General features: G+C 36.1%; 2 protein-coding genes across 3 annotated transcripts in view; one reads left to right on the forward strand and one right to left on the reverse strand.

Moving 5' to 3' along the window:
• SPATA1 (spermatogenesis associated 1) overlaps positions 1 to 17,722 on the forward strand; it is a 56,104-nt gene extending 38,382 nt beyond the window's left edge. The window contains 6 exon segments of the mRNA XM_017499819.2: positions 8,506 to 8,608; positions 9,596 to 9,721; positions 13,281 to 13,459; positions 15,138 to 15,236; positions 17,368 to 17,420; positions 17,422 to 17,722. Coding sequence (XP_017355308.2) covers positions 8,506 to 8,608; positions 9,596 to 9,721; positions 13,281 to 13,459; positions 15,138 to 15,236; positions 17,368 to 17,420; positions 17,422 to 17,464 — 603 coding nt within the window. The 3' untranslated portion in view covers positions 17,465 to 17,722.
• Positions 17,723 to 19,105: 1,383 nt separating this feature from the next.
• Positions 19,106 to 20,807, reverse strand: part of CTBS (chitobiase) — a 32,637-nt gene continuing 30,935 nt past the window's right edge. For both annotated transcript variants that reach the window (XM_017499820.2, XM_017499821.2), the window contains exon 7: positions 19,106 to 19,763. In XM_017499820.2, the coding sequence (XP_017355309.1) occupies positions 19,563 to 19,763 (201 nt within the window). In that variant the 3' untranslated portion in view covers positions 19,106 to 19,562. The remainder of the gene's footprint in view (positions 19,764 to 20,807) is intronic.

Raw genomic sequence — 20,807 nt, forward strand, 5'->3', positions numbered from 1 at the left:
CCCGGACCGGTGTATTTTGTACGGAGAAGCGCGGCTCCGGGGCGCCGACAGAGCAGCCGCGCGGGGCAAAGCAGCGGTGCCGGCTGGCACAGCTGCGCTGGCCGAAACAGCCGCGCTGGCGACCATGGAGCACCTCTGCCGGGAATTTCCTAGTCTGTGGGCAATAAAAACGCGGCGTCCGCTCACCCTCTGCGCTTTCACTGGGAGCTGCAATCCTGAGCTGTTCCTAAACGGCCACCTTGGATCGTCCCCTCTCTTTAGGACTTTCTACATACACATTTGTGTCGTCTGTGAATAACAACAGTTTTACTCTTTCTTTCTTTTTGTGTTATGAATTGTATTTTTCCTTCAGCTTCCTGCATGTGAGAAGAAGTAATGGCAATAACAATGATGGCCTCTTGCTTTCAGCATATTTCTGGTGATGGCCTCAGCAATGGTAACTTCACTAATGGAAACGTCATTTTAGGAAACCAAACCCAGAACCTGCTCCTTCAGTCTTTCTGTTACACTTAATTTCCTTTATTACATTCCTTCCTGCTTGAAACTGCACTGAACTGATTCAGCATTTGGTACAGAAAGTGTGAATGGGCCAAAAACTTTTACAAATGAGAATCTCAGACTAGTTATTGCAAAATAACTGCAATATTTTGTTAATGCGTGCTAGTAGAAACTTAGAAATATGTTATTGGGAATAGATTCAGAGCAGAAATGAAAGAATATAACTTTAGATTGGCTCAAGTTTAATAAATGGATGCACTTATCAGAGATTCTAGATTTAATGTGTAGCTCCAGCAACTGCAAGTGGTAAAAAATATTTTACTAAATTGAGTCAGGCTGACAGAAACCTAGACAATATGGTAGTTCATACTGAGTAAATTTAGAATGCCAGGAATTTTTTGTTAAAAAGTAGAGCAAGAAATCCAAAGACTTTGGGAAATAAAAATGTTAAGAGAGGATTTATATCCGATTACCTCTTTAACCAGACATTGGGGAATATATTGGAAAGGCAACCCCAGAATTCTTTTTAAAAACCTTATAGTGGCTGTTTTATGTCACATGGAATGAACTATAGGACTATAGTTGATTTTTTTTTTTTTTTTTTTTTTTTTTTTTTTTTTTTTGAGACAGAGTCTCACTCTGTCACCCAGGCTGGAGTGCAGTGGTGCAATCTTGGCTCACTGCAACCTCTGCCACCCAGGTTCAAGTGATTCTCCTGCTTCAGCCTCCTAAGAAGCTGGGATTACAGGTGTCTGCCACCATGCCCAGCCAATTTTTGTAGTTTTAGTAGAGACGGGGTTTCACCGTCTTGACCAGGCTGGTCTTGAACTCCTGACCTTGTGATCCACCCACCTCACCCTCCCAAAGTGCTGGGATTACAGGTGTGAGCCACCATGCCCAGCCTACTTGATTTATTTAGAGATGACAGTGTCCCCAAGTGACAGAAGCCAATTTATAGCATTTTACTGAAAAAGATAAAACAGTACCAGAGTGATCATAAGGATGTATGATTAAAAAATTCTTAACAACAGTTAGTTGCCACGGTGTCCCTAAGACTAATCATGTTGTTCCTGAGACTTAAGTGGATAAGCATACCAGTATGCTCTTGGTCTGTGTAACCAAAAATTATTTTTAGTCTTTGCAAATAGATGTCTACCTTGAATAACCACATGAATATTCACATCCCCTTATTAAATTACCAGATCCTAGCCAGTTTACGTAACCAGAACTTATTGAGCTTTACTCAATATATTGAGTAATATCTGGGGAGGCCATGTATCCTTGAGGAAAAAACCCTGTCACTTAGCCACAAGTACGGATTGTAAATTTCCTGCTTTACCTCCCTTAAGGGGATCAGAGGTTGTTTACCCAGATTACTACAATGGGGAAAGGGAGGTACCATAGTTTTCAGGATTCGCAGCAATGGCTTTGATATGATTCTGATCCTTAAGGACCTGAATAACTGTGTTCCACCAATAGGTTGGAGGTTTAGAGGGGTCAGATAATAAATGAAGTTTTGGCTAAATCAGTCTTCTAATGTGCCGAATGGCTTTGCAAATTCTCCCTGTAGTCATCTCCTTAATTCATGAAGGCATATTGTAAAGGACTTACTCAGCAAATAGCAGAATCCTCATACTGCCTCCCTGCCTCTTGCAGCATGTGCAATAAGGAATGTCATGGTAGAAAGGGCCAAGTGAAATATGATGGAACTGCCTATTCCTTACCAAAATAGTAAACCAGAGCATTACCAACCTCCTGGAGGAATTGCAGGGTTCTGTGCCATGATCAAAATTTGAAAATGGCAGAAAAGGTGATTCTTATCATCACCTAGTTGGCCTGTGCAGAAGATTAATGGGCCTTAGTGTCAGGTGGTAACAATTATAGCTGCTACTCCTTACATGGTCTCTTTATTAGAATACATTATTACAGCCTGATGCTCCTACTATGCCATTCTTAATCTGGAAAATGCTGCTTCTTCATCCAATTAGCAGAGAAAAGTAGCAAATAGGAATAGCAGTAGACCTTCATTGTTTTGCCTAAGAGCTGTATCAATTCTGGCTCCTTGTCATAATCTAGTTTCTAGGCAACTTGACCGTATCATGATCCCCTTGGACCTGATAAACAGGAAATACCAAATAATGTAGATACCTTAGGTAAGACATGTTTGTTAGGGGGTAGAAGATAAGCTGCAAGAAAATTCAGGAGCCTCTACCAATTCAGAGAAATTTCTAGGAGCTCCATGGTCTGTGACATGTTCAGGTATCTCCTTGCTCCAACTACCATTAAGAATGAGACAAAGCACTTTGTGGACCTTTTTTGGAATTTGTAGAGAGATTTACTGCCTTTGGATGTGTTGTTCTCTATATATATTTTAAAACCAAGTGAATCAGAACCCTGCCAACTTTGAATGGGACCTAAACAAGAGAAGGCTTGCAAGGTGATCCCAGAGGGATTGCAAGCAATGCTGCCACTTAAGGGGTTTTGGTTTTTGTTTTGAGACAGGGTCTCATTCTGTTGCACAGGCTGGAGTGCAGTGGAGTGCTCACAGCTTACTGCAGCCTTGACCTCTTGGGCTCAATCCATCCTCCCACCTCAGCCTCCTGAGCAGCTGGGACTACAGGCACATGCCACCACACCCAGATGGTTTTCGTATTTTTTATAGAGTTGGGTTTTGCTGTGTTGCCCAGGCTCGTCTCCAACTCCTGGACTCAAGCAATCCATCTTCCTCAGCCTCCCAAAGTGTTGGGATTACAGGCATGAGCCACTACAACCAGCCCACTAGTGTTTTAATGTCTGTCCCCATTGTCCAATGATGCTTGATGAATAGTAGATTGGAATGCTGAATGGAGTCCAGCATTCACAAGCCCTAGTAGGAGAATCACAACTCTAAGCCCTTGGGTTTGAGAGCAGAGGCATACCATCTTCAGCTAATGTTGTTGTTATATTGTTGCTGTATACTTTTATTGTTTCCAAATTTTACCTATTAAAAGCACACACAAAGGAGAGGAATAAATACTTATGTGGAGAACAGCTGGAAAATGCCTACCTATAACTTAAATAATGCCAAAATGTATTCCAAAATGATTATACAAATTTACACTCTCACTAGGAATACAAAACATTTCCTGTTACTCTACATCCTCAATAATACATGCTATCTCCACACTTTAAAATGTTTTGCACTCTGATGGATGCTTAATGCTATTTAACTGTGGTTTGAATTTTTGATTTTTTAATTTAATTTTTTTTTAGACAGAGTTTCCTTCATTACCCAGGGTGGAGTGCAATGGTGCAATCTCGGCTCACCACCCTCCACCACCTGGGTTCAAGCAATTCTCCTGCCTCAGCCTCCTGAGTAGCTGGGATTACAGGCATGTGCCACCATGTAGGGCTAATTTTGTATTTTTGGTAGAGACAGGGTTTCTCCAAGTTGGTCAGACTGGTCTCAAACTCCTGACCTCAGGTGATCTGCCCACCTTGGCCTGCCAAAGTGCGGGGATAACAGGCGTGAACCAACGTGCCTGGCCTGTAGGAGTTTTTAATATGCCCTGGAAGATAGTCCTTTCATGCTTACGTGTGTTGCAAATGTCTTCCTCTGTTTTGTGGCTTGTCTATGGTTTACCTTTCTGAATACATTAAGTATTCCATATTCTTCATTTTTTTCACATTCTCTAAGTCTTAGTCTAGACTGAGAATGGTATGTTAGAATCTCTTTTTATTACTGTGTTACTATTTATGCTTACATCTCCTGTGGTTTCCGCTTTATGTGTTTCTATGTGTTACTGGCACCAAGTTGTTCTTATGTGAATATTATTACTTTTGCATCATGAAGCATCTTTCTTTGGTTCATTTAATGCCTTTTTGGCCTGAATTTTTCTTTACTGCATGTGAAAATACTCTGCTTTCTTTTTGTTTACATTTATTTGATATATTTCCATTCTTGACTCCCCTCCTTTTTATCTGCCTTTCTGAGTCACTGTGTTTTAGATATATCTCTTATATACAGCCTAGAGTTGGGTTTTGCTTTGTAAGCTTGTCTGAAAATCTTTTTTATTTAGTTAGATGAGTTATGTCCGTTTACATAATTGATATGACTGATATGTTTAGTCTCAGGTTTGTTATTTTACTTTATATTTACTGTGTGTCTTTTACTATATTTGGGGTTTTCTTCATCCTGGTATTTAGGAAGATTTGTATTTTTGTTTTAATATTTATCTTTATAGTAATTCACTTATGCTAGTATTTTTGGCCCCTCTTTTTTTCCTTTTTTTAAAAAAATTTATGCTTCTGCTTTTAATTTGCTGCCTCTAAAATTATGCTCTGACTCCTCCTTGCTATATGTGAGGCAATCAGAAAACTTGTTCTACTTTCATCTTTTTCTCTCCCTTTTCTTCTCATTTATTTTCAGTGGTGTTATTTCTACTTTGTCAAACAATATAACATTTTTGTACTGTTCACTTAGTCTTATCCCCTCACCTTTGTTTTAGTCTCAGAACTATAAATATGTTTAACAGTTAACTGCCAGTTATTTTGCAGAAGATTTTTCAATGATTTCTTGGTTGGATGAAGCTCAACCTATACTAGGCCTGAGTATAATATTCCCTTAGTTCTTTCACATTTAAAACTTTCTCTAGAACCAGGATAGGCAAACTAAGGTTTGCATCATGTTTAGTAAGGCCTGTGAGCTAGGAATGTGTTTTCTGTTTTTAAAGAGGTGGGAAAAAAAAGAGGAATATGACAGAAACCATATGTGGCCCACACATGCTTATTTACTCTTTGGCCCTTTACAGAAAAGGTGTGCTAATCACTGTTCTAGAGCCTTCAAACTTTAATATTTGAAGGATAGCTTGACTGGCTATAAAATCCTTGGCTGACTTCCCTTGGGTTTCTTTTAAATGTTGCACTACTGATGTCTTGCTTTATATGTTACTATTTAGAAGTGTGATACCAACTTAATTTCCTTTTCTTTCTAAACTATCTTAGTTTTGCTTGGGAGGTTGGAGAATTCCTTTAATGTGTAATAGTTTTAGCAGGCTATGTATCTCAGTTGAGAATTGTAGGTCAGATTTTTCTAGGTACATAGTGAGTTCTTTCCATATGAAAATCGGAAATTATTTCAAGAATGTTTTCTAAAAGTATAATTTTAAATAGATCTGTTTCATTGTTTTTTTTTTTTCTTTTGGGGACCACAATTAGTCTTATCTTAGATCTTTTTTACTTTTATATCTGCCACTTTCATTCTCATCCATTTTACTCTTTTCATTATGTTTCATTATATTAGCTCCTTTTATTTCTATTCTATGTTTTTCTTACTATATTTTTGGTCATATCTGTTCCATCTTGGAAACCTGCTAATTCATTTCTGAGACTTTTTTTTTTCTTATTTCTTGAGTTTGGCTAATCTTAATTTCATACCTTCCTATTTTTCCATTTTATTATAAGTTTTAAAATTTCTGTTTTATGGTGTTCATTATCTGCAAATGCTTAATTATATTTAATCTATGTTGGGAGCATTGTTAAGTTTTTCTCTGGATGTGTTTTGATTTTACTGCTCAGTTTTGAGGCTTTCTTCATAAGTAACTGTGTGAATGCTAGATTATTTTGTAGATGTTCATGTTTATTTGCGTTGGATTTTTCCATTATCCGTAATAACAGATGTTCTTATAGAGGAACAGGAAGTGGTGTTTTGGTGGCTTACTGTGTTTCTTAAATCAGGAGCACCCTCTTCTGTTGCCATAGTGAAATGCAGTCATTTATGTTTCTTTTTTTAAGTAAATGGAGCCTTTTGGGGAAAGGGGTATTTTCTTGGGATTCCTTTCCACTAGCTTAATTCAGTGGAGCTCTTATCCTGGCCATTTTCTTCTTTTTTCTTCCAAACTGGCTCCCAAGGATACGTCTCCCTTCCAAAGCATTTTCTTCTCTTCCAGAAGCTATGTCTTCCCATGATTATTGCCTGTGACTCCGTGTATTTTTCAAATCCTTTCTTTTGAATTCCTCATAGAATCTACCAGATTTGTTTTACTTTGCTCTTTCTCCACTTCAGCTAGAGCCCTCTGTTTTCAGGCTAACTCGTGATTGATGTTTCCTGTTATTTATGTATAGTGCTGACACGTAGTCCATATCTGACTCTCTGCTCAGATGTGGGCTCCTGACCACACTCTAGTCTAAAGTTTTTATTTCCTCACTTATATGTAAAGGATTCTGTGCCCAAGTTATGTTGTAGGCATAAATTTGGGTGGTTTTACTTGGCTTCGTTTTATGGTAGTTTGGAAGATTTGTAGAGCAGTTCTAGTTTAGGTGGCTGCCATTATCCTGTGGGAGCTCAACTCTATAAATAACGAAATAAATAAGCTAGAAAAATAATACAGTACTCTACCTTTATCCATGGGGATAGATTCCAAGACCCTTAGTGGTTGCCTGAAAACACAGATAGTACTGAACCTTATATATACTATATATATATATATATATATATATACACACACACACATACATACATATACTGTTTTTTCCTATACATATATACCTATGAAGAGTTTAATTTATAAAGTAGGCACAGTCAACAATAACAGAAATAACTAATAATAAAATAGAACAATTATAACAATATACTGTAATAAAAGTTATGTGAATGTGGTCTCTCTCTCTCAAAATATCTTAGTGTACTGTACTGTGGGTAACTAAGAGCGCAGAAAGTGAAACTAAAGATAATGGGGGACTAACTATAAGATAAACAATATAGAAGTGAGAGCTTGATGAAGATAAAAATGAAAACATGAGTTACAGAAGCATAATTGAAAACGATCAATAAAGTGATAGTGATAGAAATATCAACATGATAAGGCTTGAGGTAATTTATCAGAAAAGGGTAGATACTAGTCTGTTCTCACACTGCTATAAAAAAATACCTGAAACTGGGTAATTTATAAAGAAAAGAGGTTTAGGCCAGGGGTGGTAGCTCACACCTGTAATCCCACCACTTTGGGAGCCCAAGGTGGGCAGATCATGAGGTCAAGAGATCGAGACCTTCTTGGCCAACATGGTAGAACCCCATCTCTACTAAAAATACAAAAATTAGCTGGGTGTAGTGGTGCGCACCTGTAGTCCCAGCTACTTGGGAGGCTGAGGCAGGAGAATCACTTGAACCCAGGAGGCAGAGGTTGCAGTGAGCCAAGATTGCACCACTGCACTTTAGCCATTTCATTGTTTAATTGGCTCATGGTTCTGCAGGCTGTACAGGAAGCATGGCGTCATCTGCTTCTGGGGAGGCCTCAGGAAGCCTTCAGTCATGGTGGAAGGCAAAGGCAGAGCAAGGCTGGTGCAGGAGGAAGGAGTGGGGGAGGTACCACACACTTTTTAAATGATCAGATCTCACAAGAAGTCACTCATTAACAGGAGAACAGCATCAATGGGGAAATCTGTCCCCATGATACAGTCACCTCCCACTAGATCCCACCTCCAACACTTGGGAATTACAATTTGACATATTTGGATGGGAACACAGATCCAAATAATATCAGGTAAAGACACAAAAATTAGGAAAGATGAAGGCAATAGAAACACAAACAGAGGAGATAAGATATTAGAATAAAACCTAAAATTCTCTGCTAAAATTTTGATATGTGACAGAACTACCAATTTTCTAAGCAAATATAAATAAACAAAATTGGCTCAAAATGAAAAAAATATCAATAGCCATCTTAGAAAATTTTGAAAGTTATCATAACAGGTAACTGAGACCAGAAATCTTGGAAGGAAATCATGTTTAGAAAGAAAAATAACAGATTTTTTTTTTAAGTTTGAAGTGCTTGTATATGATGACCAAGTAGTAGAATACAGAGACTGGAACATGGGAGAGAATCTGTAGTTATAAATACAAAATTTGGAGTTCATCACCACTGAATAAAAAGAATGCATTGCTGGTATGCATTACCAAATACCTATGGGCAAGTGAGAAAAGAATGTGACACACTAGCTGATCTTACTCATTTTCATATTTGCTTACAGATAGCTGAAAAAGAGTACATCACCTTACCAGATCACCCTTTACTTCCTTGTCAACCTATTCTTCCTTCAGAAATAACTGCTATCTCTTTATTACAAACTGAAAGTAAGTATAGTACAATCATAAGTACAGATGATTCTGTGAGGTAAAGTAAATAATGCAAATGGGAAGTTGTTTAATGGGTATAGAGTTGCAATTTGAGAAAATAAGTTCTGGAGATGGATGGTGATGATAGTTTCACAACAATGTGAATGTACTAAATGCCACTGAACTGTACATTTAAAAATAGTTTAAATGGTACATTTTGTTATGTAATATATTTCACTACAATAAAAGAAGTTAAATTATAGGAATTTTATTTTTATTTTTTTATTTTTTGAGATGGAGTCTGGCTCTGTTGCTCAGACTGGAGTGCAATGGCATGATCTTGGCTCACTGCAACCTCGGCTGCTCAGGTTCAAATGATTTTCCAGCCTCAGCCTCCCAAGTAGCTGGGATTATAGGCATGCACCACCATGCCTGGCTAATTTTTATACTTTTAGTAGAGACAGAGGTTCACCATCTTGGCCAGGCTGGTCTTGAACTCCTGGCTTCAAGTGATCTACCCGCCTCAGCCTCCCAAAGTGCTGGGATTACAGGTGTGAGCCACCATGCCTGGCCAGGGATTTTATATTTATTATTACATATGTTTAGTCACCAACATTATTTCATTTTAAAATATATATTCTAAAATATACATTTGCTGTGTAAGATTTAAGTACAATAATTTTGAATCCCAGATGAATTTACCAAAAGAGTTAAACCAAAGAATATCAGCATAACTACTTGAGTTTTACCAAGTTTCTACACATATATGTAAATGCAGAAAAAATACACTATTTTATAAATCCCCTTATATATAACTCTTAGAAACTGAAATGACTTCTCTGCATTTTCCACATGATAAATGCTATACTGTAGCAAGAAAAACAGTTTGGGGTAAAATTTATTCTTGCTGCTTTAGAAATTTTTAAGTTTTACACTCCATATTTTAGGATATGAGCCATCTTTCAGCTTTGAGACATTGATAAATATGAGTTATAATCTCTTTAGGAGAGAAGATTATCAAACAAATGAAACAAGTAAAGGAAGAAAGAAGGTATCTGGAAAGAAATAGAGAAGAACTGGTAAAAACAGATGAAAAGCTATTTGAACAAAGCAAATTAAAGCGGTATTATGGTAAAGTTAATATACCTTTTATCACTATAAAGAAAACTTAAGTTTTATAGAATTAATCCTTTTAGAATAAATAATAAAGTTATAATTAATATTTACTGTTTTACTATTTTAGTTTAAGTGGTACATGATTGAGGTAAGTTCAAGATAGAAAACATGAAATTATTATTCAACTCTATATAATAAATGCTTTACATAGGGTTTTAAAATTAAAATTCGAATATTTTCATAACTGAAACTCATTTACTTGTTTATTAATTATTCATTTATCACATGCCTATTGAATCTGGCCACTAGGAGACACTATTAAGACAGACACAATCTTGTCCCTGCCCACATAGATCTTATAGTCCAGTGAGGAAATGATAAGCAAGTTAAGCATTAATGATACATCCTGGCCAGTGCAGTGGCTCACATCTGTAATCCCAGCACTTTGGGAGGCCGAGGTGGGTGGATCACTTGAGGTCAGGAATTTGAGACCAGCCTAGCCAACATGGCGAAACCCCATCTCTACTAAAAATACAAAAATTAGCCAGGCGTGGTGGTAGGCACTTGTAGTCCCAGCTACTGCAGAGGCTGAGGCAGGAGAATGGCTTAAACCTGGAAGGTAGAAGTTGCAGGGAGCTGAGATTGCACCACTGCACTCCAGCCTGAGTGACAGAGTGAGACAAGGATACATCCTGGTGAAAACTATGATAAAGGAATTACAGAATTCTGTGGATAGGAATATAAAGGAAGAACAGCTAAATTAGATGGAAGAGATCAAGACAGGCTTCCAGGAAAAGTGTTGGATATACTTAGGATCTGAAGTATGCTTCTTGGCTCTTAAGTCTTCAGGCGTGCTTTTCCCTCTCCCATCTACTTCTCTTACCTTAAGGTCCCCTCTTCCCAGTTTACCTGCCTGTTTCCTATTAGTCATTCAAGATCAGCTTGCATATCACTTACTCTAGAAGCCTACTTTGAGTACTTTGGACTCCTCTGTACTTGATTTTTTTGGGGGGTGTGTGTGTGCCTTGCTTTTAAGTGAGTGAATGAGGGAAGTTAAGTAAGTTTCTTGCGGTACAATTAGCAACAGTGCTTTTAGGACTGGTGGACATAGAAAGATGAGCCAGGATGAAGACAGTACATGATGGTGGCTCGAGAGTTGCTAAATGATTTGAGAGGGCTTCGTTTTGCGTTGTGTTTGAGGATTGTAAGGATAAAAGGTATCTGTGGAATTAAGTGATTTTAGGATTCTCAATTTACAGCAAAATTGTTTCAGCATTAGAATGACTGAAGGTTATAGACAATGTCAGGAGATATTTCTGAAGATTCTGCCTCAAAATAATCCTGAAAGTGGTGGCAATGAGTCAGCTTTGTTGTAGTGTTAAAAAAGCAACTTTATCAGACAAATTAGAACAATGGACTAAAAATTACAAGACCAGGATTGTAACACCAGATGTGCCTTTCACTAAGACAAGTTATTTCCCCTCTTTTGTGCCTCACGCTTTCTATTTATGAAATGGGAATGATTTGTCACTTCCTATTTAAACAAGAATATTTCAAGATAAAGGTATTTATTGGCCATCAAATATTTATTGAGCCTACTATGTGCCAGGCACTGTTTTAACTGCTGGGGATACAGCAGTGAACAAGACAGACATGGCCATGCCCACAAGGAGCTTGCTTCTCAGTGGGAAGAGACAGTAAACAAGTAAGACAATATCAGCTTTGATCGGAGCTGAGAATGCAATTAAAAAGAGCATAGTAAAGAGTGATGAGGCAGAAAAGAGATGATTTAGGTAGAATTTTCAGGGAAAGTATCTCTGAGAAGATTAAGATTTGATTAACAGGGAGGTAGGCACAAAGGGAACACTAAATATCCAGGACAAGAAATGAGAATGACCTTGTGGTATTAAGGGCCTGAAATAAGACCAGTGCTGCTGAAACATGGTATGTAAGGAGGAATGTAGACAGGGATAAAATCAGAAAGTTCAGCAAGGAATAGATGGGCCAAATCAAAGATTTTGGATTTTATTCTAAGCAAAGTAGGAAGCCACTAGAGGATTTTGAGCTAGGATTTATAATTAAAAAAATATTTTAGATCAAAATGACTGCTGTATAGAATAGCATGTACAGGGGCAAGAATGAAAGCAGACAGATCAGTTAGAAAGATAATGCAGATTTCAGCCAGGCATGGTGGCTCACACCTGTAATCCCAGCACTTTGGGAGGTTGAGGCAGGCGGACCATGAAGTCAGGAGTTCAAGACCAGCCTGGGCGATATGGTGAAACCCCATCTGTACTAAAAATACAAAAATTAGCTGGGTGTGGTGGCACACACCTGTAGTTCCAGCTACTTGGGAGGGTGAGGCAGGAGAATTGCTTGAACCCAGGAGGTGGAGGTTGCAGTAAGCTGAGATCACGCCACTGCACTTCAGCCTGGGCGACACAGTGAGACTTCATCTCAAAAAAAAAAAAGAAAAAGAAAGATAATGCAGATTTCTTGGTAAAAGATGAGAATGAGATTGACTAACGATGTAGCATTAAAGAAGGTGGAATGTGCTAGATGCTAGAAGTATTTTGGCAGTAATACTAGTACAGATTGCTAAGGGATTAGATAATAGAGCATGAGATAAATAGCCAAAATCTTGAGCTAAAGTTCCATTTAGCTATATAATTTTTTATATAGATTTTTGTTTCTATGATAACCTAAAAAAAAAAAAACTAAACAGATTCTGGTATACTGGCATATAGTTTGTGTTATTATTAAGTTTGTATTTAGAATCTGATTGGTGTCAATGCAGTTTGTTAAACTGGTAGTGTTTAATTTCTTTCTTTTTTTTTTTTTTTTTTTTTTTGAGATAGAGTTTCACTCTTGCTGCCCAGGCTGGAGTGCAATGGCGCAGTCTTGGCTCACTGCAACCTCTGCCTCCTGAGTTCATGCAGTTCTCCTGTCTCAGCCTCCTGAGTAGCTGGAATTACAGGCCCATGCCACCACAACTGGCTAATTTTTGTATTTTTAGTAGAGACAGGGTTTCATCATACCAGTCAGGCTGGTCTCAAACTCCTGACTTCAGGTGATCCCCCTGCCTTGGCCTCCCAAAGTGCTGGAATTACTAGCGTGAGTCACTGCGTCCGGCTGGTAGTATTTAATTTCTAATGATTAATCTGTGGATTAATTTTCTATAATCATGGGAAAAAGTAATATATATATATTACTTTTATAGTTATATATATATGTTATATATGTTATATAGTTTTATATCTTATATGTATTACTATATATAACAAGTATATATATTGCTTTTATAATATGTATTACTATTAAATGTATTACTTTTGGATATATTACTTTTATAGTATCTATATCACTGTAAAATTTTTTTTAACAATATTTCTATACAAATTCTATTATTATCCAAAAAAAACATGTCTTCCTCAGGTCTAATGTCCTCAGTATATAAGGAGATGAGAAGAGGAGAGAAAGAGGAAAATGGTTTAAATTGATATTGGCTCTGGGGATGAAAAATCGAATCCTTTAATACTCAAAAGGCTTTGCTTTCTTTTTTTTTTTTCAATAGCCTATTTTGGTTGGAAGAAAAAATACTTGGAAACAAAGAAAGTCACAGCATCAATGGAGGAGGTTTTAACAAACCTTCGAGAAGATTTGGAACTCTACTACAAAAAACTGCTCATGCAACTTGAAGCCAGGGAGATCAAGATGAGACCAAAGAATCTGGCAAGCATCACAGGCCGTAAGGTATTACTAAATGTAATAGTAATAGAGAAGTTAGAGAAGTTCTGTTCAAAACACATGCTTTATAAGTACTAGTATTATTATGTAGTATTATCACAAGATGCATTTGACTTAACTTGCTTAAACAATTAAAAAAAAAAAAAAAAACTCAGCTGGGCATGGTGGCTCACACCTGTAATCCCAGCACTTTGGGATGCCAAGGTGGGCGGATCACCTGAGGTCAGAAGTTTGAGACCAGCCTGACCAACATAGAGAAACCCCATCTCTGCCTAAAATACAAAATTAGCTGGGCGTGGTGGCGCATGCCTGTAATCCCAGCTACCCAGGAGGCTGAGGAAGAATTGCTTGAACCCAGGAGGTGGAGGTTGTGGTGAGCCAAGATTGCACCATTGCACTCCAGCCTGGGCAAGAATGAAACTCCGACTCAAAAAAAAAGGAAAGAAAAGAAACTCATGACGTTATGTAATAGGAGGAAGATTGCTGAGGAGATACAGTCAGCAGCTTTTTTTGTTGCCTTTAAGGGGGCCTGATATTTCCTCCCTATATTTTCATCTTAATTTCATTGTAAGACTTCTTTTTCTAATGGTAGCAATAGAGTTGTCAATGGCAAGTAGGGCTTTATATCCCAAACAAGGGAGAAACCTCTCTCTGAATTGTGGAATATATAAATCTTTCCCTTTATCCTGAATAAGGGATCAACTATGCCCACCCCTGGATGAGAAAAATAGTTGCCAAGGAATGCTATAAGCTGACTGACTTAGACTAATTAGGATTTACCTACAGAGATAAATCTGGGACAGGGTCCATTTCCTGACTGTGGGAAAGAGATGAATACCTGATGAAGTAGGGCGGGGGACTAACATTGTCTGCTATAGTCCTATTCTTTGGTGGTAGTGGCGGGTTGGGTTATGACACCCAGGAATTTAAAGAAATTATGAAATTTTGATCAGTTTTTTTTTTGAGACAGCCTTGAATCAGAGACATGAAGTTTATTTTATTATTAATTCCACCATATGATTAAACAACAAACAAAAAAAATTTAAGAGGCCATTTAACAATTTGACTTGGGTTGGATCAATCCCACTTATCCAAAAGTGATTTTAAAATATGTTAACTATAATTAAAAGTAAGGATTTAACTTTAGACAAGATGAAATGTTAAAAGTTTACTATTTTAAATAAACTTAAAACCCAAATAGACTCAAGTAATGATTTGTTCATAACAGTTGGTACATTTTTTTTTTAGCATAGCTGATACTTTATCTCACTGTTTTATCAAGTTCAATATGAGAATTTTTTCACAAAGGCAGTTTAAAACTATTAAATAACTTCTTTAGAGAGGACCACTAGAACTCATCAACTTTTCTGGACAAAAACCAAAAAGTCTTCTTATTTTAAATAGGTTTTCTTGTATTAAATGAGTTTAAGATATTATTCCTCTCATAGTAATAGTTGTTGGTTTTTATGGTGCTAATTTAACGGTAACTTTAGAGAAAATGTTTCCCAAAATGCAAGAAATCAACAGAAACAAATAATTTTTCCAAAGCAATTTAGTTTACTTTATGGAATAGGTTATTTTCATGATTTGCTCTTTTGATATTTATCATTTCATAGTTTATGTTCACAAGGCAGTTACAAATAAATGTTTATATGTTACACTAAATAAATGTCTATCCATACAGAATTACCTTATAATCCAGATCACTGAGGTACAGCATGCAATTGACCAGCTTAAGCGAAAACTGGATACTGACAAAATGAAACTCATAATAGAAGTTAAGGTAATTTACATTTTTCCTAATCAGATTACATTTTTCCTGATGATTTTCCTAAATTCATATTATTTAAATATGAATAATGTGTCTTCTACTAGATGTTAAGTTTCCTTCCAGGCAGAGACTATGCCGTAGTAAACTGTTTCTTTCATGGAACCTTTTGTATACCAGATGCTTAGTAGAGGCTTCTGGGCATAACTTTATTTCGTGAGAATTGTGTACAACTAACTACATCATAGGAATTATCTCTGAAGTACAGATGTCTTAAAAAGCTTTTTTGTTGAACAGAAAACAGAAGAAGATTATACATTTTCACACAAGTATCCATACAAGCCAGAAAAATAAAAATAATCATATGAATACGCTCATTTCTTTATCAGAAACAGGTTTATGATACAGAATAGTGGCTCCGTTCTAGAATTAGCTCTTTTTAAAAATTTTTAAAAAGAAAATTAGAACTGTCCTGGTTTCAGATAAGAATAAAAATAAATAAAATTTAAAAATAAAAAAATAGAATTTAGCACTGTCCAATAGAACTTCATGTGATGATAAAATGTTCTATGCCTGTACTGTCAGATTGATAACCACTAGTCACTAACTGATAACTGAGCACTTGAAATGTAGGTTGTGTGACTGAGGAACTGAATTTTAAATTTTATTTAATTTTAGTTAATTTAAGTTTAGTTACATGGCAATTGGCTTCTACACTGGACAGTGCAGTTCTAGATTATTTTTACAAGCAGCATTCTCGAGGCTATATAAGCCCTGGCTCAGCACTGAGAAGCTTAAAACTTAAAATGGAAAAGAACAGAGAATGATTTTTAACAAAGTATCAGTTAAATATGCACTTAAAAAATAATTTGTTCAATGAAGGAAAACTGTGTTACTCAATATATGGAGATAGAGCCAATATGTAAATTTGTATACTTAACAATAATTGGGTACCAAGGAGTAATAAAAATGCCCCCAGAGGCTCGGATTATGACTCCCTTTATGCTGTTTTCTTCTGGAAAGCATGTACATTAGATCCTATAATCTTTGTATATTTTAGCATTATAAATGTCACTCATGATTTGAACCCAAATTAGAATTGTTAGTACAAAAACAGTAAAGACAAGTGAAATAGGAGAAAAAAAGAGAACAAAGTTTTCAGCCTATGGGCTGGGGGAAAACATCCTATATTTAACCATAGTGCCTGATCGACACATAACAGACATTATATAAGAAGTTTTATTGATTTCTGAATGATCTCCCCAAAACAACACTACCTACAAGATTCAGAACTAAGGGACAAAACTAGCCTGAGTCTCTTTCAACCATATTTATTCAAGATAGTACAGCATATAAGTAGTGCTCCTCAAAGTTTAATGCGATATCATCTGAGGATACTGTTTAAAAATGCAAGTTCTGACTCAGTAGGTCTGGATGCAGCCTGAGATTCTTCATACCCAACAAGCTCCCAATTGATGCTAATACTGCTGGTTCACAAACAAGACTTGGAATAGTACTGGATCTGATACCAGGTGGTTTGAGTTTGAATCCTGGCTGTACCCACTTCACTTACTAGTTTTATATGCTGAGCAAGTTACTTAGCCTCTAAACGTCTCCATTTCAACTGTAAAATGGGGATAAACATTAATAAGTATCTGACTCTGCAAAATTTTGGGGAAAAAAAAAAAGAGGTTAATACACTTAGAACAGTGCTTGCCACAGAATAAATACTGTATTTCCTAAATATTTAGTTCCTAAGGGCTAGAAATACAAAAATCCTAAGGGGATTTTTGTATTTTGTTGTTTTCACTATTTTCTTTACACATTGAGAACAACAGGTTTTGAATCTTAAGCAAAACATAAAATTCTTTCTCACTCTAGTTTTTAGAACAGCTCAATTATATTGTCCCTATATACTCATAAACAAGGTTATCTTATAGCATATCTAGCCAGTAGATAATCATGTTTATTAAACAGCATTCATAATCTACACATTTACTGTAGCAATCCAGTGGGAATGAAAGCATTGAAGGCAAATGAGAAGACAATTAAAGCAGTTACAAAAACCCTATTTATGTGTCAATTATGATGTACTTTTAGAAGGGTATGATGAAGTTCACTTTTTGAAAAGTAATTCTTTTTACAGAGGAGAAAACAAGCAGTTTCAGATTTACGCACATTGAAAACTGAACTGGCACAGAAAAAAATTAATACGTCTCTACAATCTCAATAAGGTACATTAATTTAAAACTTTTATTTATCAAAACATTTAAATATTTATTTGTACAGATTTGTTTAACCGTTATTCTCCTTGGCAATGTTTTATATAAAGCATAAGGATTCTCTTTCTGCATTTTGCATGTAGGTATCACAAAATGTTTCAGGAAATACTAGATGCAATATAAAGAAAAATGATGACTGGTTATTTTTAACATTCCAAGTCTTTTATGTATTATTTCACAGTACTATATTTTATAATTTTCATTTCTAATAATCTTAAAATTTAAGAGCTAATATGACTACAAAATTTTTGGCAAAGAATAAATTATTAATACTAATATATTTGCTTGAAAATAAAGACTTTGTTCATTATATCTTAAAAGAAATCTGGAAATAGAATAGGGGGTATTGAACTTGCATTCTGAGCTATGACACAGATTAGCCTCTAAGAATTTAAATTTTTTAATTCATTTATTTTAAATATATGAAGACAACAGTGATCCAACATATGCTATGAAAATGGTTGATTTTACTCTCATAAACAATTGCGTAAATAGGAAATGTAATATCCTCATAACAGCTGGTTCAATCATCATTTATTCCAATTTACAGGGGGAACATGTGCAGGGAAGCCAGGATTTATGTAAATCTAGAGTTCAAAGATACAGATTTTCAGTCTGTAATTAGCAACTAATAAGGGCAGCACAGTGTTGTTCTTAATTCCCTTGAGAAAGAAAACAGAGACTTTATTACATTTAGAAAAGTTATTTGTATAAAATTGATCATTTAGAAAGAGAAGTAGTTAATCTAACCAGTGTCTTTAGATCATTAAAAGTACAGTGCCGCTCATGCCTATAATCCCAGCACTTTGGGAAGCCAAGGCAGGAGGAGTGCTTGAGCCCAGGAGTTGGAGACCCACCTGGGCAGCATAGCGAGATCCTGACTCTACAAAAAAAAAAGATACATTGCAGATGTAGGAAAAAAATTTAACCATGTAAATTAGCCAAGAATATATATGTCTATAAATGAAGGAATATGAATAATTAGAAGTATAAGTGAGAGTGAATAGAATCAAGTTCAACTCCAAGTTATTACTAAAAATTTTACAGATGAACCTCATAAAAATAATGTAGTTGGAAAATATTAGGTAGTTCTAACTTACTAATTCAAAATATTACTGTTACATTCTTGTATTTTGTGAATACATTTAATCTTCTGGATTCTTTTTAAATTCTCATTGTCCAGAGGTTTAGTTCAAGTACCTCAGAGAACATAATACTATATGGAGTCAGGAAGCAGAAAAAAAATTTTTTTTTTTTTTTTTTTTTTTTTTGAGACGGAGTTTTGCTCTTGTTACCCAGGCTGAAGTGCAATGGCGCGCTCTCAGCTCACCGCAACCTCCGCCTCCTGGGCTCAGGCAATTCTCCTGCCTCAGCCTCCTGAGTAGCTGGGATTACAGGCACACGCCACCACACCCAGCTAATTTTTTGTATTTTTAGTAGAGACGGGGTTTCACCATGTTGACCAGGATGGTCTCGATCTCTTGACCTCGTGATCCACCCACCTCAGCCTCCCAAAGTGCTGGGATTACAGGCTTGAGCCACCGCGCCTGGCCAGAAAAATTATTTTCATCAGGTTAATGCACCTAAAGAGGAGACACTAAATTGTAGTTTTTAAATTTAAGGTTTATTAGGAGTTTGGGGGAAAAGTATAGCACAAAATGCTTTTCAAAGACGGTTTTTAAAACTCTAAGCAAACAATTTCCACTTCAAATTATACACATTTTAAAAATCGGCATAGATTTATAAGCATATATTTTACTATAATGAAGGGAAATATGGCATAATGAAATTCTGAGAGCAATTTTTCCTAATTATAGTTTGAAAGATCTAATAGAGGAATATTTAATAAGTAAGCTGACTTGTTTCTTGCTTTTATGTTCCTGGAAAAATACATTAACATGTATTTTTCTAATTCAAACAATCAAAACATTTCTTTATTCTTTTTTTTTTTTTAGTATGCCAATAACTAAAGTGTATAGCAACATAACAAAAAATGCAAGAAACTAGATCTGTTTATACTGATCATTTTAAAAAATCTTACTAGTTTGACAAAAGACGTTCATCTCTGAAACAGCTTTGGCTTTAAGACTTCCCACATTTCTTCAGCTTGCTGTTTGGCTACAGCATCTCCAGAGTAGTCAAGACAATTTGCATTCCACATGCCAATGCCCCGTAAGCCATAGTTTTGTATATATGTTGCCTTTAAAGAAATACTCTGAGGGTTATCATACCACACTTGATGAAAGTGGCCAGCAGGATCCTATATAAATAAATTAAAATGGAAATTTAAAGTATTTAGTACAATTCGGCACCATAGGAAAGGGAAAAATAAAAGTACACAGTACAGTAAGAGAAAAGTTTCTTAAATCCAATTATTCAAAAAGGATACAATGAAATAAAATTTTTAGGGCATAACACTTTCCTACTGTATAATCCATTGATTCTATGTTTGATACAAATGGTCCCCAACTTACAATGATCCAACTTACCATTTTTAGACTTGCGATGGGTTTATTAGGGTATTTCATTTTCAACCTGTATTTTTACTGTTTTATTAGGACATAATGCAATCACAAATCAAGGAGCATCTGTACCTTCTAGGTATTATTGCTTATGGCACTTTTAACAATGTCAACAATCACACAAAGGAGCCTCCTAATAGATTCTATTTGAGCTTCTCATGTCCTGCAATTCTTTCCTTGCCCTTAGCCAATGATTATCAGCCAAGATGTACATCTGAATCACTTGTGGAGCTTTTAAAATACAGATTCCTGGGTCCCACACCACGTGAAACCGATTAAATCAAAATCTCCAGGGTTAATGCTAGAACATATATTTGTTTTGTTTTTTAATGTTTCTTTAGATAATGCCTGGTATGTAGCCAAAGTTAAGGAGAATCAGTGCTCTGGTCCTCTAAAACCAGCTTATGTGCTTATTTGTATTCGCTGTAGTTGCTAGAAGGGTGCCTAGCTAGGAGCTCTACAAAAGATTTTGTTTAAGATGAATCATCCAATTCAAAAGATAATGGCAATGGAGGAGAAAAATACATTCCTTTCTAAGTCTTACAGATTCATTCTAGGAGTCTGTTAGGTCTGCACTTCATTGGTGACTTAACACACACCTGATATGAGCCATAAATTAGATTCTAGTCTCATGCTCACCTTCCACCCTAAACAGTCCTTCTGCCCAGAATCAACTATGTCTACCTAGTATTAACACAGTCTCTCTTAGTAGGCACATGAGCTACTGGAAAGGGAAAGGAGCAGATCTAGGAAAAAGCGTAAAGGAAGGTGAAAAACATAGG

Source organism: Cebus imitator, unplaced genomic scaffold (genome assembly GCF_001604975.1).
Source record: "Cebus imitator isolate Cc_AM_T3 unplaced genomic scaffold, Cebus_imitator-1.0 Scaffold261, whole genome shotgun sequence".
In the NCBI taxonomy this organism is placed as follows: Eukaryota; Metazoa; Chordata; class Mammalia; order Primates; family Cebidae; genus Cebus; species Cebus imitator.